This window comes from Salvelinus alpinus, chromosome 10 (genome assembly GCF_045679555.1).
Source record: "Salvelinus alpinus chromosome 10, SLU_Salpinus.1, whole genome shotgun sequence".
NCBI classification, from domain to species: domain Eukaryota; kingdom Metazoa; phylum Chordata; class Actinopteri; order Salmoniformes; family Salmonidae; genus Salvelinus; species Salvelinus alpinus.
The window spans coordinates 35,157,853-35,183,403 of NC_092095.1; the positions used below are offsets into that span (position 1 = coordinate 35,157,853).

At 44.9% G+C, this 25,551-nt stretch overlaps 1 protein-coding gene across 8 annotated transcripts in view; it reads right to left on the reverse strand.

Moving 5' to 3' along the window:
* Positions 1-25,551, reverse strand: part of LOC139531982 (sickle tail protein homolog) — a 230,521-nt gene that overhangs the window by 156,590 nt on the left and 48,380 nt on the right. For 3 of the 8 annotated variants that reach the window (XM_071329053.1, XM_071329051.1, XM_071329050.1), the window contains exon 1: positions 18,074-19,623. The exons of 1 other annotated variant lie outside the window; for it this stretch is intronic. In XM_071329053.1, coding sequence (XP_071185154.1) covers positions 18,074-18,425 — 352 coding nt within the window. In that variant the 5' untranslated portion in view covers positions 18,426-19,623. Of the gene's footprint in view, positions 1-18,073; positions 19,629-25,551 lie in introns of those variants that run through there. 4 more of the 8 variants (XM_071329052.1, XM_071329054.1, XM_071329058.1 and 1 more) reach the window with 3 other exon arrangements.

Here is a 25,551-nt window from a genome sequence, read left to right on the forward strand (position 1 = left end):
CAGCCCAACAGGATGCTCTCAATTGTGCATCTGTAAAAGTTTGAGGGATTTAAGTTTTAAGCCAAATTTCTTTAGCCTCCTGAGGTTGAAGAGGCGCTGTTGCGCCTTCTTCACCACACTGTCTGTGTGGGTGGACCATTTCAGTTTGTCAGTGATGTGTGCGCCAAGGAACTTGAAGCTTTCCACCTTCTTCACTGCGGCCCCGTCGATGTGGATAGGGGGGTGCTCCCTCTGCTGTTTCCTGAATTCCACGATCATCTTCTTAGTTTTGTTGACGTTGAGTGAGAGGTTATTTTCCTGGCACCAGGAGCCCTCACCTCCTCCCTTTAGGTTGTCTCATCGTTGTTGGTAATCAAGCCTACTACTGTTGTGTCGTCTGCAAACTTGACGATTGAGTTGGAGGCGTTAACACTAACACTGGGGTTCTTTTACACCAATGAGTGTTAAATTAACACTTGAATCAACACTAGAAATGTTACACAGAAAAACCAACACTAGATAACACTATCCAATTTGCTGTGTATAACTATTACCCACCGTGGTACTGTAGCTTAAGTCATCCCTATGGACCTGGTCAAAGGTAGCATACTAATAGGGTGCTATTTGGGACACAGCTCATGTGATGCTGACATACAAACATCACTATAATAACCTTACACAAGTATTTTCCCACTAAACAATTGCAGATGTTGAAAGGTTAATGAAAATCTACATCAAAAGGGGGATGGATTTATGAGAAAACTTAAAAGCCATTGTGAATTTCCTCCTTAGGAATGAAGCCTAAATACCAGTGTCATATTGACAGAATGTGATCACGGAGTTGAAATATTGATGAAAATCTCACTTAAAAAGGAACTACAAAAGGAATGATGCCTAAATATCATATTGACTGAATATCCAGTGCTAAATTAAAGTACATAGATATCCATAAAGCAACACAGAGAGAGAACACTAGGTTACATGCTATTTAAGTAGTCTTGCCTGAAGGCCCCAGTCTTAATGAATCAGTGTGGTTTGAATGGAGGCAGAGGCGTATTGATTTCTCTGTATGCCTCATCAGAGGAAACGCCTGTGGGAGAGCGAGCATCCGCTAGGCTAGCATCCACTTATAACAACCAGTCAAGTGAATTAGCCACAAGCCAATGGCTTACACAGCACATACATCAGACCGGGGGGAAAAAACTCAGTCTGCATCCCAAATGGCACCCATAGGGCTCTAGTCAAAAGTAGTGGACTATGTAGGGAATAGGGTGTCATTTGGGATGCAAGCCCCTGTATACGCTCAGTAGCTTCAGGTTACGTTTGGCGAGATCACATGTTGCAGTAATTAATAGCGATGTCAATTAGTGTACAGGTATAAAGAAAAGAAACAAGAAGTGTGACCAGAGAGTAGCTGAATTGAACACGTGGCAATCCATCATATGATACAACCTTGAGATTTTTTGTGAATGGTGACCTGATCACACACACACACACACCAGTGGTGACCCGTTATTCTGGCAGCCCCACCTGTTTAGCAAAACAAACTAGAATATATACACTATCGTTCAAAAGTTTGAGGTCACTTGTCTTTGAAAGAAAAGCAAATTTTTTGTCCATTAAAATAACATCAAATTGATCAGAAATACTGCGTAGACATTGTTAATGTTGTAAATGGCTATTGTAGCTGGAAACAGCAGATTTTTATGGAATATCTACATACAGTGCCTTGCAAAAGTATTAATCCCCCTTCGCGTTTTTCCTATTTTGTTGCATTACAACCTGTAATTTAAATGGATTTTTTGGGGATTTCATGTAATGGACATACACATAATCGTCCAAATTGGTGAAGTGAAATGAAAAAATAAAAATACGGAAAAGTGGTGCGTGCACAAGTTTCTTTTCTATGAAGCCCCTAAATAAGATCTGGTACAACCAATTACTACCTTCAGAAGGCACATAATTAGTTAAATAAAGTCCACCTGTGTGCAATCTAAGTGTCACATGATCTGTTACATGATCTTAGTATATATACACCTGTTCTGAAAGGCCCCAGAGTCTGCAACACCACTAAGCAAGGGGAACCACCAAGCAAGCGGCACCATAAAGACCAAGGAGCTCTCCAAACAGGTCAGGGACAAAGTTGTGGAGAAGTACAGATCATGGTTGGGTTATAAAAAAATATCAGAAACTTTGAATATCACAGAGCCCTATTAAATCTATTATTAAAAAATTTAAAGAATACAAACCTGCCAAGAGATGGCCGCCCACCAAAACTCATAGACCGTGCAAGGAGGGCATTAATCAGAGGCAACAAAGAGACCAAAGATAACCCTGAAGGAGCTGCAAAGCTCCACAGCGGAGATTGGAGTATCTGTCCATAGGACCACTTTAAGCCGTACACTCCACAGAGCTGGGCTGTATGGAAGTGGCCAGAAAAAAGCCATAGCTTAACTTCTTAACTAGCTTGGATGAAAGGTGCACAGAGGTGCCCATAGTAAACTGCCTGCTCCTCAGTCCCAGTTGCTAATATATGCATATTAATATTCGTATTGGATAGAAAACACTCTGAAGTTTCTAAAACTGTTTGAATTATCTCTGGCAGGCAAAAAAAAAAAACTCATATGGCAGGCAAAAACCTGAGAAGTTCCACTCCCTGTTTGAATTGTTTCTGAGGTGGCAGATTTTCAACCAAGCTCTCATTGAAATTACAGCGAGATATTGATGAGTTTTCACTTCCTACGGCTTCCACCAGATGTCAACAGTCAATAGAACTTTGTCTGATGATTCTAATGTGAAGGGGGGCCGAAGGAGACAGGAATGAGTAATCACTGCCACGAGCTGACCATAATTTCACATGCGCATTCACATGAGGAGGACCTCCGTTCCACCGTTCATCTGAAGTCAATCTAATTCTCCGGTTGGAACGTTATTCAAGATGTATGTTAACAACATTCTAAAGATTGATTCAGAACATCGTTTGACATGTTTCTACTGACTGTTATGGAGCTTTTGGACATTTCGTCACGTTATAGTGGACGCGCTTTGTGACTTTTGAATTGTTTACCAAACGCGCTAACCAAAGTAGCTATTTGGACATAAATAACGGACATTATCGAACAAATCAAGCATTTATTGTGGACCTGGGAATCCTAGGACTGCATTCTGATGAAGAAACATTTAAATGTCTTGGAATGGCCTAGTCAAAGCCCAGACCTCAATCCAATTAATAATATGTGGTATGACTTAAAGATTGCTGTACACCAGCGGAACCCATCCAACTTGAAGGAGCTGGAGCAGTTTTGCCTTGAAGAATGGGCAAAAATCTCAGTGGCTAGATGTGCCAAGCTTATAGAGACATACCCCAAGATACTTACAGCTGTAATTGCTGCAAAAGGTGGCTCTACAAAGTATTGGATATGCTTAACACCCCGGCCGTCCTACAATCTAAGCTAGATGCCCTCAATCTCACACAAATTATCATGGAACCTACCAGATACAGCCCTAAATCCGTAAACATGTGTACCGTCATAGATATCATCCTGACCAACCTGCCCTCTAGATACCTCTGCTTTTTCAATCAGGATCTCAGCGATCACTGCCTCATTGCCCCTCATCGCTGTCAAACGCTCCCTAAAACACTTCAGCGAGCAGGCCTTTCAAATCGACCTGGCCCGGGTATCCTGGAAGGATATTGACCTCCCTCCATCAGTAGAGGATGCCTGGCTATTATTTAAAAGTGCTTTCCTCGCCATCTTAAACAAGCATGCCCCCTTAATTTTTTTTTAACCAGGAACAGATATAGCCCTTGGTTCACTCCAGACCTGACTGCCCTTGACCAGCACAAAAACATCCTGTGGCGTACTGCATTAGCATTGAATATCCCGCGTGATATGCAACTTTTCAAGGAAGTCAGAAACCAATATACACAGGCAGTTTGAAAAAGCTAGCCTTTGCTTTCCTAACAGAAATTTGCATCCTGTAGCACAAACTCCAAAAAGTTCTGGGACACTGTAAAGTCCATGGAGAATAAGAGCACCTCCTCCCAGCTGCCCACTGCACTGAGGCTAGGAAAAACTGTCACCAATGATAAATCCACAATAATTGAGAATTTCAATAAGCATTTTTCTACGACTGACCATGCTTTCCACCTGGCCACCACTACCCCAGTCAAAAGCTCTGCACCCCCCACAGCTACTTTCCCAAGCCTCCCCCATTTCTCCTTCACCCAAATCCAGATAGCTGATGTTCTGAAAGAGCTGCAAAATTTGGACCCTTACAAATCAGCTGGGCTAGACAATCTGGACCCTCTCTTTCTAAAATGATCCACCGTAATTGTTGCAACCCCTATTACTAGTCTGTTCAACTTCTCTTTCGTATCTTCTGAGATCCCCAAAGATTGACCGCGGCAGCTTTCCATCGCCCTCTTCAAAGGGGGAGACACTCTATACCCAAACTGTTACAGACCTATATCTATCCTACTCTGCCTTTCTATGGTCTTCGAAAGCCAAGTTAACAAACAGATCACCGACCATTTCGAATTCCACCGTACCTTCTCCGCTATGCAATCTGGTTTTCGAGCTGGTCATGGGTGCACCTCAGCCACGCTCAAGGTCCTAAACGATATCATAACCGCCATCGATAAAAGACAATACTGTGCAGCCGTATTCATCGACCTGGCCAAGGATTTCGACTCTGTCAATCACCGCATTCTTATCGGCAGACTTAACAGCCTTGGTTTCTCAAATGACTGCCTCACCTGGGTCACCAACTACTTCTCAGACAGAGTTCAGTGTGTCAAATCAAAGGGCCTGTTGTCCGGAACTCTGGCAGTCTCTATGGGGGTGCCACAGGGTTCAATTTTCGGGCCGACTCAATTCTCTGTATACATCCAGACGAGCTTTAATGCCATACAACTCTCCTTCCGTGGCCTCCAACTGCTCTTAAATGCAAGTAAAACTAAATGCATGCTCTTCAACCGATCGCTGCCCTCACCTGCCCGCCCGTCCACCCGTCCGTCCTCTGGACGGTTATGAATTAGAATATGTGGACAACTACAAATACCTAGGTGCCTGGTTAGACTGTAAACTCTCCTTCCAGACTCACATTAAGCATCTCCAATCCAAAATTACATCTAGAATCGGCTTCCTCTTTCGCAACAAGCATCCTTCACTCATGCTGCCAAACATACCCTCGTAAAACTGACCATCCTACCAATCCTTGACTTCGGCGATATCATTTACAAAATAGCCTCCAACACTACTCAGAAAATTGGATGCAGTCTATCACAGTGCCATCCGTTTTGTCCCCAAAGCCCCATATACTACCCACCACTGCGACCTGTATGCTCTCGTTGGCTGGCCCGCACTTCATATTCGTCGCCTAACCCACTGGCTCCAGGTCATCTATAAGTCTTTGCTAGGTAAAGCCCCGCCTTATCTCAGCTCACTGGTCACCATAGCAACACCCACCCGTAGCAGGCACTTCAGCAGGTATATTTCACTGGTCACCCCCAAAGCCAATTCCTCCTTTGGCCGCCTTTCCTTCCAGTTCTCTGCTGCCAATGACTGGAACGAATTGCAAAAATCACTGAAGCTGGAGACTCATATCTCCCTCACTAACTTTAAGCAGCTTACAGATCATTGCATCTGTACATAGCCCATCTGTAAATAGCCCACCCAACTACCTCATCCCCATATTGTTATTTGCACCCCAGTATCTCTACTTGCACATTCATCTACTGCACATCTATCACTCCAGTGTTTAATTGCTAAATTGTAATTATTTTGCCACTATGGCCTATTTATTGCCTTACCTCCCCAATCTTATCTCATTTGCACACACTGTATATAGACTTTTCTATTGTGTTATTGACTGTACATTTGTTTATTCCATGTGTAACTCCGTGTTGTTGTTTGTGTCGCACTGCTTTGCTTTATTGGCCAGGTCGCAGTTGTAAATGAGAACTTGTTCTCAACTGGCCTACCTGGTTAAATAAAGGTGAAATAAAAAAATATATTAAAAAAAGAAACACAGGAGTGATGGTTGCTGATAATGGGCCTCTGTACACCTACGTAGATATTCCATAAAAAAAAACAGCAATTTCCAGCTACAATAGTCATTTACAACATTAACAATGTCTACACTATTTCTGATCAATTTGATATTTTAATGGAGAAGAAATGTGCTTTTCTTTCAAAGACAAGGACATTTCTAAGTGACCCCAAACTTTTGAATGTTAGTATATATATCTATATACAGTGCATTCAGAAAGTATTGAGCAAAGAATTCTAAAAACATTTGTAAAAAATTCTAAAAACCCGTTTTTGCTTTGTCATTATGGGGTATTGTGTGAAGATTGCTAAGGATTTTTAACAAATGTTGTAATCCATTTAACAATAAGGCTGTAACGTAACAAAATGTGGAAAAAGTAAATGGGTCTGAATACTTTCCGAATACAGTGTATATAATTAGTTTTGCCTGTTTTGAATGTTTTTTGGATATTAATTCGAGTCACATATCAGTTTGTAAACAATGTAAGAAAAACAACAATCCTTCAGTTAATAAAGCTGCATACAAACATGGTCTCTTTCTTGAGTAATGCAGCTTCAAAATGCAGGTGTTTCAGCCTAGCTCAGTGCTTTCTGTGGTGGAGGGGCAGCCAGCAAAAATACAGAGCGTAGGCGTTGGTAATCTTCTCTAGTTGTGCCGTGATTGGCTTAGTGTTTTGTCACTCATGGTGACACTACATCACTGCCAAATCTACAGGGAGAGAGCTAGGCAGTTCAAGCCCCCTTGGGTGCTGCCATAGATTTACATTAGAAGTGCCCGTCCATGAAGGCTCAAGGTCATTGGTCACAGATAAAATTACGTCAAATCACATATCTACTGTAGCTTTGATTGGACTGATCATGTCAACGTCATACTTTCACAATCTTAGCTAGCAAGCTAGACAAGCAGTCATCATCATGAATCACGTTGACAATCTACTGGCAAATCCTTTTCATCCTTGTCATATGAAGAGAAATTATAGATAAAACATATCAGTGCCATTGGACATAAACATTACACAACAAGTCGGAAATTGCAAATTCAACAATGAGTAGTTTGGATAGATTGAATGGCTAACTGCAAGTGTCGCAAAGCAATCAATATTTTGCTTCACCTGCCTGCTATTCGTTGGAGAGAGTGTGTGGTCCAAGTCTGGGTTTAAGGATTTAAAACATCTGTCTGAAAGGGTCTCTTTTCCAAGCTTAAAAGGATAAACATTCACACGCAACACCATGGGCCAGAAAAGGTTGAATACATTGGCCATGCTTTCAATCCAGCATGACTTCTGACGCATTAAAAACAACTGGAAACTTGGAACTGGGAAATCTAAGACTTCAATGCGTTCAGGACAACTGGGAACTCGGAAAAACGAGCTTGGACTGGGAAAATACGTTATGAACGGTCATCCAACTCGGAATTCTAAGTCAGGAACTCAGGACTCTTTCTAGAGCTCCGAACTGAAGATCACTGAACTCATGATTTGACCATGTTTTTTCCCCCTAGTTTGCAGTTGTCTTGCAAGCACCATCAATCCAGAGAATGTCAGACTTATGACAAATTTGATTACAAAGTTTGCCAACAAAAACGACCGTGGCGACATGTTCAAATGAGCACAGAACAACATTGGTTAGTCCAAAAATATGTATTGTATACTGCTGCATAAATTATGTAATATGCCAGGGAGATATGTATACTGTAGCTAAGAAAGTAATACTAAGTGTATGTTGTGTAGTAAGCTGTTAGTATCCCATGTGTCTCACCCAATGAATTTCGTCCCACACCACCTCATAATTTCACCTACTGTTCTGACTTGGTGGTGCACATGTAGCCTATAGCCTGTTTTAGAGAAATGTCATCGTTGAATATTGTAAGAGCTTTCATCGTCTGCTTATATGTCCCCGTTATTTATACTACGGTTATGACTTGGCGTACAGGGAGAATACTGTAAGAACGGCCCGTGTTCTGAATTCTGTCACTGTACATTTCAAAAGTGCTGAACAAATAGTTCTATCGACTACTCGCTCACTAATGTCTTCATCGAAATTACGGCTTTCCTCTTATCCGCTCATCGTTCCCTTACGCTATAGTTTGTACATCTCAATTGTTATAATGCTTACATAGGTCTATCTCATGAGTATCTTATTCATCATTTTAGGTAATGTTGGAATTATTTCATTGTTTTGCTAATATTGTGTATTATAATTATCTCATGTGCTTTTCTTCATGAGGAAGGGATACTATATAATGTTGTTTGGTCTGTAACCATGTTTGCCAGTCACAGTCTCTTCCCATTCAAATATTTCTTTTAAACAAACAGTTCAGAAATAGACCATAGTAATTCCAGTTAAAATTGCAAGGGTTGTTTTGTTTTGCGCAATGTACTGTCTGTGCGTTGGTATATTGTTAATAAAAGTGGATCCTCTTGATTGTATTTTTTTGTTCATTTTTAGAGCTCATAGGCCTAATAAAATAATGCTTTGATGGCATGCATGAAACTTTTTTTTATTGACTTTGCCCTACCAAGATGTACATGCTAAAATCACACACACACATTTGAAGTACTTTATTTGAATCCACGTTACAGTCGAGAAGGATTCAAACTTTTCAACGGACAGATATCTGGATACTTATGGACACAGAGAGCACCTTCTTCTCCATACTGCTAGGCTACCTATGACAGCTGACACGGAGCAGACCTACTCCCAAATGCTGAACCTGTCACTGTTTCAGAGATCTCTCTCTGCCAGGAGACTCATGGTGAAGTAACACGCCGCCTCAAGCTAGAGCTTAAATGAATAACTCAATCTAAACCAAACAAGGTATCCCACCCAGACTCTCTCAAACACTCACAAACGTCTTCTTGCTCAGTGACCTGATTCTAGACTGTTTGGATTGAAGGATGCCACATAGTCATTAAAGAACAATAGTGGAGCTATAACTCTCTGCTAGAGTTAACAGCTTGGACGTGATGATCTCACACCCTCTCACACGCTGACTCGTACTGTGAGCCCTAAGCCAACCAGGTAGCCATTCAGATGACAAGACTATGGTAGACTAAGGTATGGGCTTGGTTGACATTGCAGCTGACAGCGCAGGTGACTCCCGACTGACTGATCAACAAATCACCTTGCATCAAAACTAACTACTCGTTATTCTTTGTAGATCGGTTAGTCACAACTTACCCACAATGCATCATAGATTTGATGCTCTTGAACATGGCTTGTCTTTCCGAAGAAATGTTCCCTGCTGCCATGGCGACCATGCAACGTCTTCTTCCCATAATCCGCCATAAGTGGAGGTCTTTGAGTTCCACATTGGCTGAGTTTGTCTGACTGTGAGATTATTCCTATCTGGTGTCTAATTACATCTCCTCCTGTGCTAGAGGTCTGCCAAAGTCTGACGTTTATCACAATCTCCCATTTATTCACTAACGCATTAGCACAGGCTTTTTTCATAACCTTCTTAGCATCACAAATAGCATCCTATTCCCTATGCGGTGCACTACTTTTGACCAGGGTCAATAGGGCTATGGTCAAAAGTAGTGCACTAATAGTGAATAGGGTGCCATTTGGAATACATACCTTGTATTGTCTGTGACCCCCCCTCCCCATGTAATTCCCCTTTGGCAGACCTTTGTGTAAAATATGTCCAAACCGCTGCTTAGTCAATGGAGCTACACATTAGATATTTATACAAACAAACTCTGAGGCAAATGAAGTCATTTCAAAACAACAGTGTAGTGAGAGATGTGTAATGAAAGATGGGAACCACAAATGAGGAATCTTTGAGGGCCATTTAATGTGGGCTGGTGTGTTATGAGGGTCTATTATAAAGCCCACAGTCTGGCCAAAGTTTGTCAAGTTCAGCAAAGTCTAAATCTCAGATACACCAGAGAGCTTTATGGGTAATGAGAGGCATTCATTAATCTAATCCTCTTTCTTTGCTTGATTTTTTCGAATTCCAGGAAACCGATCTCATCTCACACTAAAATTACATTTGGATTGAACTTGTTTTAGCTTGTTTTAACGTAGTGTTTTTTCCACCCATAAATCAGAACGCGTCAGTCGAGAACAAATTACCATGGAACATATGTATGGAATGACTCTGCTTGTAGGGTTCAAGCCTGGAATAACCTGGTGCCGCCATAGGCAGCCATGCACGCTCCTGTTCCATCTGCCAGAAGTAATGTGTCAAAACCTTGATCTGAAATACAATCCTTTCACAGACCATTGAGAGCAACACAAACAATAATAGGCTGTGAACAGGTAAGGGCCTGCTCTGCGTTACCCCCATATGACACACACACACACACACACACCACAAATAGGTGGTTTTCACTTAGACCTTACATTATACAGTAGTTGTGCTGTCTCGGTCAAACACATGCTGGCACACACACTTATGCACACACACACACACACACACACACATGCACACAGTCTCAAAGTGCATCCTGATCTCTGATGCTTCACGGGAGACTGAAGTGAATGCCCTCACATTCAAGCACAGACAACCCCCCCTTATTAAAGTCTGCACGCCATACACTAGACAAGAACAACAAAAGATGCCTCCTTATACAATGGCCTGGATAACTAAGGACATAACTAACTGTAGATATTTTGACTTGAACTTTTCTCCCTTGCTGCTTTTGACTCATCTGCCCTCACTCTAAAAAAACAAAAAACGGAGAAAGTTGACATGACCTGTAGGTGTATTTTACCTCATACCCAAGACCACCATGGAATCAATCACAAGCAGAGTGTGGCTTAGGATCAAAGCACCAACCTGGCCAGAATGAAACACTCACAGCTAGGCTAGAGGAGAGAGAGAAAGAGATAAGTGTGTGGGGGCTTGGAGATTGGAGACTAGTTGATGGTTGATAATAGCAGTCTATCTCTCTCTCTGTGGCTCTCTCTCTCTCTCCTGTTATCAGTGCATGCCTCAGATGCTCCAGAGCCTTAACACTGCCAGATGTGTCATTAAAAAAAGTCCAGCTTAGCCCACTGGATTCTGGTACACTCCGTGGCCTTCTCTGATGGAGCAGAGAGATTTCCACAGCAGCCAAGATGACAGGCAAGTGGGAGTACAGTTGAAAGTGGACGCTGGGATTGAACCCCAGTCTCCGGTGGGGAGCAGTAAGAATGTGACTGGCCAGGTGCGTTACCACTAGACGACAGAGGTCTTCGAGGGAAAGGCTTTCAGCTTCAGTTAAAGTCCTGGCCCTGTGGCCTACGTCAATTCATAAGACTTAACACACGCCCGAAATGTCACCTGTCACACACGCTTATCATCCGGCCCCAGCCACGCAACTTCAGCGCCAGACCCACCTTCGTACCTCTGCTGCAGTCATGGGCTACGTCCCAAATGGCACCATATTAAATATACCAAACATTAGGAACACATTCCTAATATTGAGTTGCACCCACTTGGCCCTCAGAACAGCTTCAATGTGGGCTCCTGAGTGGCGCAGCGGTCTAAGGCACTGCATATCAGTGTGAGAGGTGTCAGACCCTGGTTAGATTCCAGGCTGTATCATAATCGGCCATGATTGGGAGTCCCAAAGCGCGGTGCACAATTGGCCCAGCGTCGTCCAGGTTAGGGTTTAGCCGGGGTAGTTCATCATTGTAAATGATAATTTGTTCTTAACTGACTTGCCTAGTTAAATAAATTAAAATGTTTTGGGGCATGGTCTCTACAAGGTGATGAAAGCATTCCACAGGGATGCTGGCCCATGTTGACTCCAATGCTTCCCACAGTTGTGTCAAGTTGGCTGGATGTCCTTTGCATGGTGGACCCTTCCTGATACACACAGAAAACTGTTGTGTGAAAAACCCAGCAGCTCTTGACACAAACCGGTGTCACAAGATGGCGCCGACAGAGAGGGCTGCCTCACTTCTAGTCCTTAGGAAACTTTGCAATATAGTTTTTTTATGTATTATTTCTTACATTGTTGCCCAGAAAATCTTAAGCGTTATTACATACAGCTGGGAAGAACTATTGGATATCAGAGCGACGTCAACTTACCATCACTACAACTTTCCCGAAGCGGATCCTTTGTCCGCACCACCCAGGGCATTTGAGGCCGACCCAAAACAACGCCACTGGAGAAGAGGAAGACGGAGCGGTCTCCTGGTCAGACTTCAGAGTTGCGCACACCACCTACCACTCCCGAGTATATTACTGGCTAATGTCCAGTCCCTAGATAGCAAGTTCGACGAAATCAGGGCAAGGGTTGCTTTCCACAGAGACATCAGGGATTGTAACATACTCTGTTTCACAGAAACATGGCTCTCTCGGGATATGCTGTTGGAGTCGGTACAGTCACCTGGCTTCTCAGTGCGTCGCACCGACAGGAATAAACATCTCTCCAGGAAGAAGAAGGGCACAGGTGTATGTTTCATGATTAACGACTCATGGTGTAATTGTAACAACATACAGGAACTCAAGTCCTTTTGTTCACCTGACCTAGAATTCCTCACAATCAAATGCCGACCGTATTATCTCCCAAGAGAATTATCTTTGGTTATTGTCACAGCCGTGTATATACCTCCTCAAGACGATACCATGACGGCCCTCAAGGAACTTCACTGGACTTTATGCAAACTGGAAACCATATATCCTGAGGCTGCATTTATTGTAGCTGGGGATTTAAAAAAAGCTAATTTGAGAACAAGGCTACCTAAATTCTATCAGCAATTCGACTGTAGCACTCGAGCTGGAAAAACACTGGACCATTGCTACTTTAACTTCCGCAATGCTTACAAGGCCCTCCACCACCCTCCTTTCGCCAAAACTGACCACGACTCCATTTTGCTCCTCCCTTCCTATAGGCAGAAACTCAAACAGGAAGTACCCGTGCTAAGGACTATTCAACGCTGGTCTGACCAATCGGAATCCATGCTTCAAGATTGTTTTGATCACACGGACTGGGATATGTTCCGGGTAGCCTCAGAGAATAATATTGACGTATAAGCTGAATCGGTATGTGAGTTAATAAGGAAGTGTATAGGAGATATTGTACCTACTCTGACTATTAAAACCTACCCTAACCAGAAACTCTGGATAGATGGCGGAATTTGCGCAAAACTGAAAGAGTGAACCCCCGCATTTAACCATGGAAAGGTGACTGGGAATATTCCCGATTATAAACAGTGCAGTTATTCTCTCCGCAAGACAATCAAACAAGCAAAATGTCGGTAGAGAGACAAAGTGGAGTCGCAATTCAACAGCTCAGACACAAGACTTAAGTGGCAGGGTCTACAGACAATCATGGACTATAAAAGGAAAATCAGCCACATCACAGACACCAACGTCTTGCTTCCAGACAAACTAAACACCTTCTTAGCACGCTTTGAGGATAATACAGTACCACCAACGCTGCCTGCTACCAAGGACTGTGGGCTCTCCGACGTGAGTAAGACATGTAAGCGTGTTAACCCTCGCGAGGCTGCCGCCCAGATGGCATTCCTAGCCGCGTCCTCAGAGCATGCGCAGAACAGCTGGCTGGTGTGTTTACGGACATATTCAATCTCTCCCTACCATTGTTCCTGTACCCAAGAATGCAAAGGCAACTGAACTAAATTACTATCGCCTGTAGCACTCACTTCTGTCATCATGAAGTGCTTTTGAGAGACTAGTCAAGGATCATATCACCTCCACCTTACCTGTCACCCTAGACCCACTTCAATTTGCTTACCGCCCCAATAGGCCCAGAGACAATGCAATGGCCATCACACTGCACACTGCCCTATCCCATCTGGACAAGAGGAATACCTACTTAAGAATGCTGTTCATTGACTATAATCTCTTCAACACCATAGTACCCTCCAAGCTCATCATTAAGCTTGAAGCCCTGGGTCTCAACCCCGACCTATGCAAATGGGTCCTTGACTTTCATAAGGGCCACCCCCAGGTGGTGAAGGTAGGAAACAATATCTCCACTTCGCTGATCCTCAACACTGGGGCCCCACAAGGGTGTGTGCTCAGCCCCCTCCTGTACTCCCTGTTCACCCATGACTGCGTAGCCATGTATGCCTCCAACTCAATCATCAAGTTTGCAGACGACACAACAGTGCTAGGCTTGATTACCAACAACGACGAGACAGCCTACAGGGAGGAGGTGAGGGTTCTCAGAGTGTGGTGTCAGGAAAATAACCTCTCACTCAACATCAACAAAACAAGGGAAATGATCGTGGACTTCAGGAAACAGCAGAGGGAGCACCCCCCTATCCACATCTAGAGAACAGCAGTGGAGAAGATGGAAGGTTTTACATTCCTCGGCACACACATCACTGACAAACTGAAATGGTATACCCACACAGACAGTGTGGCGAAGAAGGCGCAACAGCGCCTCTTCAACCTCAGAAGGCTGAAGAAATGTGGCTTGTCACCTAAAAACCTAAAACTTTTACAGAAGCACAATTGAGAGCATCCTGTCGGGCTGTATCACCGCCTGGTACGGCAACTGCACCGCCCACAACTGCAGGGCTCTCCAGAGGGTGGTGCGGTCTGCACAACGCATCACCGGGTGCCCTCCAGGACACCTACAGCACCCGATGTCACAGGAAGGCCAAAAAGATAATCAAGGACAACAACCACCCGGGCCACTGCCTGTTCACCCGGCTACCAGCCAGAAGGCGAGGTCATTACAGGTGCATCAAAGGTTCATTCTCTGAAATCGAGAGAATGAAAAACAGCTTTTATCTCAAGGCCATCAGACTGTTAAACAGCCATCACTAGCACAGAGAGGCTGCTGCCTACATACAGACTTGAAATCATTGGCCACTTTAATAAATGGAACACTACTTTAATAATGCCACTTTAATTATGTTTACTTGTCTTGCATTACTCATCTCATATGTATATACTGTATTCTATACTATCTATTACCGCTCTGTCATTGCTCATCATTCTATTTCTATTTCTATATTCTTATTCCATTCCATTCCTTATTCCATTAGGTGTTTGTTGTGGAATTGTTAGATATTACTTGTTAGATATTGCTGCACTGTCAGAACAAGAAGCACAAGCATTTTGCTACACTCGTAATAACATCTGCTAACCGTGTGTATGTGACCAATAAAATGTGATTTGATTTGGTGTGCCAGGCACCTACTACCTTACCCCATTCAAAGGCACTTAAATATTTTGTCTTGCTCATTCACCCTCTGAATGGCGCACATAACACAATCCATGTCTCAATTTTCTCAAGGCTTAAAAATTGCCCCCTTCATCTACACTGATTGGAGTGAATTTAAACGAGTGAATTTAACAAGTGAATCACTTGTCATGCACAGGAGGTTGGTGGCAATGGGCTCGAGGTAAGGACCGAAGCGGAATTTGTGGAATGGTATCAAATACATTAAACACATGGTTTCCAGGTGTTTGATGCCATTCCATTTGCTCCGTTCCGGCCATTGTGCACCATACAGGGAATAGGGTGCCATTTTGGAACACAGATGTGTTCATGCCCAATGCCTGGCCTTAGATGTCTTGACTGAAACCAGGACAACATGGGACCTGGGCTCGACCTAGGAACCTGTATGGATGATCTCGGTCTATAAAGAGGTGAAATGTATGAGGCTATGATGATAACTCCGGCAGCTGGCTCACCTTTAACCGCTAGGCTACCTTCCCGCCTAAATTATTTGATAAACACGAGGTTAAGATGATCCCAGTGCCACTGTGCATTTGTTTAGAGAAATTGCTAAATCATTGAAGCACTTTCCAAAGAAAGACAGGCAGACAGTGAATGAGGGCTGTCAAAAGAACAACAGCACCCAAAATAGCTCTACCAATGGAACATTTACAGCGTCTGCAGCATTTGTATGCAGGCCTCAGCAGGAAATGTGAAGAGAATTCTGTCGTCGTCGTCGTCGTCACTCCGACTCACATAGAGAAACACTGAGCTGACTCCTCCAAGCCTCCATCTGCAACAATACACAGTTCATGTATTCTGTTTGAAAGTCTTTTTAGAGTGTGTGGTGCGGTGGCATGGATTAAAGTCATTCTTCAGTTAAGAAGAGTGATGAGTAAAAACGTGAACGCTTCGGTAGAACGAGGGGGGAGAAAGAGAGAGACGGAGACAGACAGAGACGGAGACGGAGAGACAGAGGAAGAGATGGAGAGACAGATAAATGTAGAAATAAAAAGAGAGGGAAAGAGACACAGATTCAGAGATAGAGGAAGACTTGTGTGTGTGTGTTTGTGCGGGCGTTTGCGTGTAGGAAGGGCAGGAGTCCTCCTGGCCAGTGGGCTGTTTGTGTAAAGAGGTTGGAGAGAGCACACAGAGCCACAGACTGGGAGACATCTGGTTTCCAGTACAGACCTGCCCCTCATAACCCACAACCTGACTTTATACTGCAGGGAGGAACAACTGGGAAACGGAGGGAGGAAGGAGGTGTGGGGGGGGGGGGGGGGGGGTCACACACACACACACAACACAGTGCTACAGATCTGCAGACTTCCCAGCATGCCCTGCTCACATTCCTGACCTCCTTCTGTCACCCGAAAGTTTGACTCACACCCACACCTCCCCTCTCTCCTACCACCACCCTCCCCCCTGCCAAATCCCTGTCTGTCTCCCCTGTCTCTCCCCCATCTCCCCTCCCCCCAACCGACTGTCTCGGAGTTAGACCAGAAACACACAACTCAGATCTCACACTCAAATGAACGGGATACACACTCTGTGTGTGTGTGTGTGTGTGTGTGTGTGTGTGTGTGTGTGTGTGTGTGTGTGTGTGTGTATGTCACTCTGGATAAGAGCGGCTGCTAAATGACTAAAATGTAAATGTTTGTGTGCATGTGTGTGTAACTGCAAGTAAACATCTTGATTGACAGAGGGCGTAGGAGGCGTAACAAAAACACTGCCAGTCTGTCATTCAAATAAACATGAGGGTTTACACAATACGCCTGTACCTGAATACCAGCTACTCACCAAAACTAACAGAGGGAATAACTTATTCCTAAAAATTTCCTCCTACACTACCTGCTTATGGCTTAGACTTAACCTTCAAGACAATGGCCAGGTAAAACCATGGGCAGGTTCATTGTACATCCCAAATGAACCCTATTCCCTATGTAGTGCACTACTTTTGACGAGGGCCGGGCAATACTAGTGCAGTATAAAGGGAATAGGCTGCATTTTGGGACGCAGTCTTCAACTCTCCTCTTGTGCTAAATCTAAGCTCACTGGGGTGTGGGAATGTGACCAAAAGTGAGGGATCAGACCCCCTGCACCCTTCCCTAATCCGCACCCCACAGAGATAACAACAATGTGACGGGGCTCGTCATGTGATCAGGTGAGGAATGTGTTCGACTCCCAGGCATCCCCCAGGATATGATACATAGTGCTGATCTGATCCATGCACAACACAACACACTAGTCTGACTGATGAACAGGACAGGAAGCGGAGCCCTGATAGGTAGATCTAGACCACACAACATACCAGTCTGACCAATACACACACAACAAACAGATAGCCCACTAATCCTTTCTTAACGAATTGTAGCCGACCACACTGATAAATGCACAGGGCAAAACAAAGTCATAAACTGAGTAGCGTGGGAGTAAGGAAACTGCCCTGGCGGCCAATGTCTACTGCAAGGTTGTCCTAGCACTACACAGTTGGTTCAAATAATCAACTAACCATGAAGCTTTGATAATTCGAATCAGCTGTGTAGTGTTAGGGCAAAAACCAAAACGTGCACCCCTTGGGGTCCTGAGTACCGAGTTTGGGAAACACTAGTCTACTGAAACTAGACCAGCACCCATCTACTGTAACTACTACAATTACTATACTACTATTACACTAATGACACTACAGTACAAGAGTTACTACCAAAAAAAACAACACAGAATGGAATACATGCTCATAAGCTCTGTGTGTGAGACTGATTATTCAGAGGTTGTTGATTCTCGCTTTTCACAAGCTCTTGGTGGCAGCCCAGGCTACGAAAACCCAACAATGTCCCTAGTTTGACACTAGGGTGTACACACCAGTCTCACAGTGTTAAAGCAATATGAGTGTGGTCCAGTACTTACTGTGCATAGAGCCTTGTGCGAGGGCCGAGGCTTTAGGCGGGCTGATTCTGCTCTTGGGTTGGGCCACCGTGTCCCCAGTCTGTGCCTGGCTTAGGTGGCTTTGGTTCTGGGACTGGGTCTGAGATTGCATCTGGCTCTGCTGTTTGTCTGTCTGCTGCTGTGCAGGTGGGGCGGCTGCAGCTGCAACCAGGGCCCTCTGCTTGGTCAGGGTCCCGTCGCTGCCAGCCCTCATCAGCTTCTCCCCCACACTCACCACCCTGGCTCGGGCCCCTCCCGGAGCCTCCTTACGGGATGGCAGCTTGGATCCTGCCCCGACCGAGGAGGGCCGAGCCAGCCGCGATGCTTTAGACATCCTGGTGTAAGTCAGTGAAAGGTCTCTGGGACTCTCAGTCTATCGGTCTCGCTGTCTCTGTCAGTGCCAGGTCCGGGGTAGGTAATAGGGTAGAGTATTCCAGGTCTCAGGGCTCCTTAGTGTGTCTCCCACTCAGCTCTGCGAGTCCTGACTGGAGCAGGTAGGCTGGGCTGAGCAGCCAGAGGGAAGAGGGCACTTTTGGGAAGGCAGAAGGGGAGGAGGAGGAGAGAGAGAGAGAAGGGGCGGGAAGAGTCAACAGGTCCCTGGAAGGTGTACTCTTCTCCTGGCAGGGCCTCCTGGGCTCATCCTCCAAAGCAAACAGAGCTGTGTGCGTGGGTGTGTGTGTGTGTGGGTGTGTGTGTGTATGTATGTGTGCGTGAGTGAGTGTTCAAACCTGTGGATCAGCAGGAGGTGGTGGGCCAAATGCGGAGGAAGAAGCCAGGTCTTTAGTGTCAGCGCATTCCAGCTCTATAACCCACCGTCTTCCTCTCTGTCGCCCGATCTGTCACACCCTCTCATCTCCTTTTCTTGAATCTTGCATACTCCCTCTCTCATTGACGCCCTGTCAAACACAGACAGTTCTTAGTCCAAGGCAGTTTTTTCCCGGTCTCCTCTTTTTTCTACTGCTCCGCAGTAGTTCTCCTTCTTTCCTTTTTCTTTCCTCTTCTCTTCTTTCTTTTTTCGGGTTCCCTCTTCTTTGCTCTTCCACTGCTTTTCTGATGCTCAGTATGTAACTGTTCCAGTGCTCGGGCGAGCACCGGGCGAAACACACGGAGAGAGAGAGAGATATGGAGAAAGAGAGAGGAACAGAGAGAGCGAGAGAGAGAGAAAAAAAAGAGCACGAGGGAGAGAGCAGGAGAGAGAAAGAGAACGGAGGATTTGGGATCCCTCCTCTTCAGGTGCAGCTGCTGAAGCCGTTCCAGATGTGTGTCAGTCGCTTCACGTCACCGCTCAGCCGCCCAGCACACACACACACACAGCTGCACGCATTCCTGCTCACCACTCCATCGACGGAGTCACCTCAAACTCCCATCCCTCTCTCTCCCACTTTCCTTCTCCTTTCTCGCTCTCCTTCCCTCGTTCACACTGTCCCTCCAGCTCAGTTTCACTCCTCCTCATGCGTGAGAAAAGACGATGTCCTGACAATGGAAGCAGTCAGAAAACGCACACACACATTCTCACACACACTCTAACATATACACAAGACCCCTTCACTGGAGGAATTTACAGAGAATTAAAGAGCACAGAGGAAATGTGGATTACTGTAGAACACAGCAAGCTTCGCTGGACGGTGTGTGTGTGTGTGGCCCTGATAGGCTGCCACACAGAGCTTCAGATAAAAGAAAGGGAGAGAAAGAGGGGGGGGGGGGGGGTAAGACAAGTGAGAGGCAAAATTGGGAGGGAGAGAGAGAGAGAGAGAGAGAAAGAGAGCGGGGGAGAGAGAGAACAGTGAAGGTGAGACATTTTTAAAAAGACAAGAAGTTCATTTGGGGATCGGAGAGCTTCAGAGGGGCATTCTCCTCCCTCTCTCCTCTGAACCTAAACAAAATGTTCTTTACATCTGTACACACTGCTCATCCTCAGACACTCAGCACTAACTCCTCTCCTGAGTTAAGATATAGGATACATCCCAATTGGCACCCTATTCCCTATATCGTGTACTACCTTTGACCAGGGTCCATAAGGCTCTGGTAATTGGTCATGCACTACAGTATATAGGAAATAGCGTGCCATTTGGGACAGAACCATAAACATAAATCGCAGACTTCAGTATGGGTGTGAAACAAGATGCTGACCGACCCATGGTCAGGCTGTCCTCATTTCAATGCCTTTATCTCCAATAGGAAGAACAAAATAACTGATCTGGAGACGGTGGTAAAACAAAGACAAAGTTAACTACAGAGATGACAGAGTGACAGAATCCCTGAGGGAGATGACGTTTTTTTTTTAAGGGTCAACAGTGAGGCTGATCGTTTACAGGCAGTTCACAACACATTTAGACCCACACACGCACACACACACACACCTTGTTCACATACGGTATGATTCACATATGACTACGAACCACGGTCATGCCACAACAGGTGTAACAGCCGGTGACATCACTGACAACACTGCTGACAGGCTACCGAGGCTACCCACCATTCACATATTATGGTACATGTGCTCAGTTTCAGTATGTAGCTGGCATGTGAAGCAGAAGTGTGTTAGCTCGATGCACTGTATGTGTCATAGCGTGCCGAGAGACTTAACACCGTGGAGAGGATTATAGTGAGCACGGGATGAACGGAGGCAGACAGCAAACTATGAGAGGAGGAAAGAGCAGCCAGTCATAGCCAAAAGGCTGTACCACCAGGTCTGTTTCCACAGGAAAGAGGGGACCACCAGTTCCCCATCTGATTGGACCGTACCATTGATCTATTTCCATAGGGTGGGAAAATTGAATGGTTGGTTCACTGGTAAAGATGACGACTGTGTGGAACATAATGGAAACCGAACAATGATATGCTTGTACAATGCGATACCGTATCAGACATTTTTCTTTAAACAGCTGAAGAGATGCTGAAGAAATGTACTGTATGTATATATGTGAGCGTGCACACACACAGTGACAGACACAGAAACAGACACACACACACACACCGAAGCTGATTCTACAACCTAATCCCCTTGATGTGTCAGAGTAATATTGTTTACTGAGCAGCTGAATACATTTGTGTCTATTGGGTTTACTAAATCCAGTCTGAATCCTGTTCCTAAATGGCACCCTAGTCCCTACATAGAGCTCTGATAAAAAAAATATTGCACTATGGACACACACACACACACACACGCAGTCGCCATGTGATTTGTAATAACTCCCCCATCCCCCTCGTCAAAAGTAGTCCACGAATAGGGGAATAGGTTGCCATTTGGGCTGCCGCCCTAAGCCTCATTCTTAGGAGAATGTGAGGAAGAGAAAAACTGATGTTTCGCCGTGAATAAAAGGGAAACAACGGCAGATTATACCATCAAAGTCCAATCTTATGAAGGAAAGGATGTGAACGGAAGCAGTGTCGTGCCTTTGGCTCAACTTAATTTTTATTGTGAAACGTAGAACCCAAACTCTGACACAGACATACATGGAGAAGCAAATATAAACACAGACTCACTTATATCCGCCACAGTGAACCAATGCCACCAGCGATTACTTCCTAAAAATAAGCAATGATTTTGTGTGCAATGTGTGTTTGTGTGTGTGTGTGTGTGTGTGTGTGTGTGCCTGCATGTGTACGTGCATATGCGTGTGTATGTGCACTACTTCACTCAGACTAAAATGAAAACCCTCTAATAATACGATGTGAATTGGATAGCTCCCCGAGGCATCCTGATTTTAACCCAAAGCTGATTGTACGGTACGCTGCAGTACTCTTTGAAGATAAGTCTATGTTCAAAGCCCTTAAATAACATATCATTTACGGACAGACATCGTTTGAAAGCCTTTCTCAATCGAGTCGTTAGAAAGATTAAAAAGTGAATGAAAGTATGACATAACACATACTGTACCTCTCAAGCAGTGGTCTTCAAAGTCGGGGTCGAGACGCGGGGAAGTATGTACAGTTGAAGTCGGAAGTTTACAAGTCGGAAGTTTACATACACTTAGGTTGGAGTCATTAAAACTCGTTTTTCAACCACTCCACAAATTTCTTGTTAACAAACTATAGTATTAGCAAGTCGGTTATGACATCTACTTTGTGCATGACACAAGTCATTTTTCCAACAATTGTTTACAGACAGATTATTTCACTGTATCACAATTCCTGTGGGTCAGAAGTTTACATACACTAAGTTGACTGTGCCTTTAAACAGCTGGGAAAATTCCAGAAAATGATGTCATGGCTTTAAAAGCTTCTGATAGGCTAATTGACATAATTTGAGTCAATTCGAGGTGTACCTGTGGATGTATTTTAAGGCCCACCTTCAAACTCGGTGCATCTTTGCTTGACATCATGGAAAAATCTAAAGAAATCAGACCACAGAAAAAAATTGTAGACCTCCACAAGTCTGGTTCATCCTTGGGAGCAATTTCCAAACGCCTGAAGGTACAAACAATAGTACGCAAGTATAAACACCATGGGACCACGCAGTCGTTATACCGCTCAGGAAGGAGACGCATATTGTCTCCATCTGTCTTGAAAGGGGAGGCTTGCAAGCCAAAGAACACCATCCCAACCATGAAGCACAGGGGTGGCAGCATCATGTTGTGGGGGTGCTTTGCTGCAGGACTGGTGCACTTCACAAAATAGATGACATAATGAGGAAGGATAATTATGTGGATATATTGAAGCAACATCTCAAGACATCAGTCAGGAAGTTAAAGCTTGGTTGCAGGCACTCATTTGTTGACTTCTGTAATCAAAAAAGCCTTGGTTTCATGCATGTGAACATTAGAAGCCTCCCTAAGTTTGTTTTACTCACTGCTTTAGCACATTCCTCCAACCCTGATATCCTTGCCGTGTCTGAATCCTGGCTTAGGAAGGCCACCAAAAAGTCTGAGATTTCCATACCCAACTAGAACATTTTCCATCAAGATAGAACTGCCAAAGGGGGAGGAGTTGCAATCTACTGCAGAGATAGCCTGCAAAGTTCTGTCATACTTTCCAGGTCTATGCCCAAACAGTTCAAGCTTCTAATTTAAAAAATGTATCTCTCCAGAAATAAATTTGACGGTTGCAGCCTGTTATAGACCCCAGCTGTGCCCTGGACACCATATGTGAATTGATTGCCCCCCATCTATCTAAAGAGTTTGTTATGTTAGGTGACCTAAACTGGGATATGCTTAACACCCCAGCAGTCCTACAATCTAAGCTAGATGCCCCCAATCTCACACAAATTATCAAGGAAAGCACCAGGTACAACCCTAAATCTGTTAACATGGGCACCCTCATAGATATTATACTGACCAACTTGCCCTCCAAATACACCTCTGCTGTTTTCAATCAGGATATCAGCGATCACTGCCTCATTGCCTGCATCCGCTATGGGTCCGCGGTCAAACGACCACCCCTCATCACTGTCAAATGCTCCCTAAAACACTTCTGCGAGCAGGCCTTTCTTTTATTTATTTTTTTTAAATACATTTTATCCCATTTTCTCCCCAATTTTCGTGGTATCCAATCGCTAGTAATTACTATCTTGTCTCATCGCTACAACTCCCGTACGGGCTCGGGAGAGACGAAGGTCGAAAGCCATGCGTCCTCAGAAGCACAACCCAACCCTGCTTCTTAACACAGCGCGCCTCCAACCCGGAAGCCAGCCGCACCAATGTGTCGGAGGAAACACTATGTACCTGGCCCCCTTGGTTAGCGCGCACTGCGCCCGGCCCGCCACAGGAGTCACTGGAGCGCGATGAGACAAGGATATCCCTACCGGCCAAACCCTCCCTAACCCGGACGACGCTATGCCAATTGTGCGTCGCCCCACGGACCTCCCGGTCGCGGCCGGCTGCGACAGAGCCTGGGCGCGAACCCAGAGACTCTGGTGGCGCAGCTAGCACTGCGAAGCAGTGCCCTAGACCACTGCGCCACCCGGGAGGCCCGAGCAGGCCTTTCTAATCGACCTGGCCCAGGTATCCTGGAAGGATATTGACCTCATCCCGTCAGTCGAGGATGCCTGGTCGTTCTTTAAAAGTAATTTCATAAGCATGCCCCTTTCAAAAAATGTAGAACTAAGAACAGATATAGCCTTTGGTTCACTCCAGACCTGACTGCCCTTGACCAGCACAAAAACATCCTGTGGCGGACTGCAATAGCATCGAATAGTCCCCGTGATATGCAACTGTTCAGGAAAGTCAGGAACCAATACACACACAGTCAGTCAGGAAAGCAAAGGCTAGCTTTTTCAAACAGAAATTTGAATCCTGTAGCTCTAACTCCCAACGGTTTTGGAACACTGTAAAGTCCATGGAGAACAAGAGCACCTCCTCCCAGCTGCCCACTGCACTGAGGCTAGGTGACACGGTTACCACCGATAAATCAATGATAATCGAAAATTTCAATAAGCATTACTCTACGGCTAGCCATGCTTTCCTCCTGGCTGCCCCAACCCCGGCCAACAGCTCCGCACCCCTCGCAGCTACTTGCCCGAGCCTCCCCAGCTTCTCCTTCACCCAAATCCAGATAGCATATGTTCTGAAAGAGCTGCAAAACCTGGACCCGTACAAATCAGCTGGGCTAGACAATCTGGACCCTTTCTTTCTAAAATGATCCGCCACCATTGTTGCAATCCCTATTACCAGTCTGTTCAACCTCTCGTTCGTTTCGTCCGAGATCCCTAAAGATTGGAAAGCTGCCGCGGTCATCCCCCTCTTCAAAGGCGGTGACACTCGAGACCCAAACTGTTACAGACCTACAGTGGGGAGAACAAGTATTTGATACACTGACGATTTTGCAGGTTTTCCTACTTACAAAGCATGTAGAGGTCTGTACTTTTTTATCATAGGTACACTTCAACTGTGAGAGACGGAATCTAAAACAAAAATCCAGGAAATCACATTGTATGATTTCTAAGTAATTAATTTGCATTTTATTGCATGACATAAGTATTTGATCACCTACCAACCAGTAAGAATTTCGGGTCTCACAGACCTGTTAGTTTTTCTTTAAGAAGCCCTCCTGTTCTCCACTCATTACCTGTATTAACTGCACCTGTTTGAACTCGTTACCTGTATAAAAGACACCAGTCCACACACTCAATCAAACAGACTCCAACCTCTCCACAATGGCCAAGACCAGAGAGCTGTGTAAGGACATCAGGGATCAAATTGTAGACCTGCACAAGGCTGGGATGGGCTACAGGACAATAGGCAAGCAGCTTGGTGAGAAGGCAACAACTGTTGGCGCAATTATTATAAAATGGAAGAAGTTCAAGATGACGGTCAATCACCCTCGGTCTGGGGCTCCATGCAAGATCTCACCTCGTGGGGCATCAATGATCATGAGGAAGGTGAGGGATCAGCCCAGAACTACACGGCAGGACCTGGTCAATGACCTGAAGAGAGCTGGGACCACAGTCTCAAAGAAAACCATTAGTAACACACTACGCCGTCATGGATTAAAATCCTGCAGCGCACGCAAGGTCCCCCTGC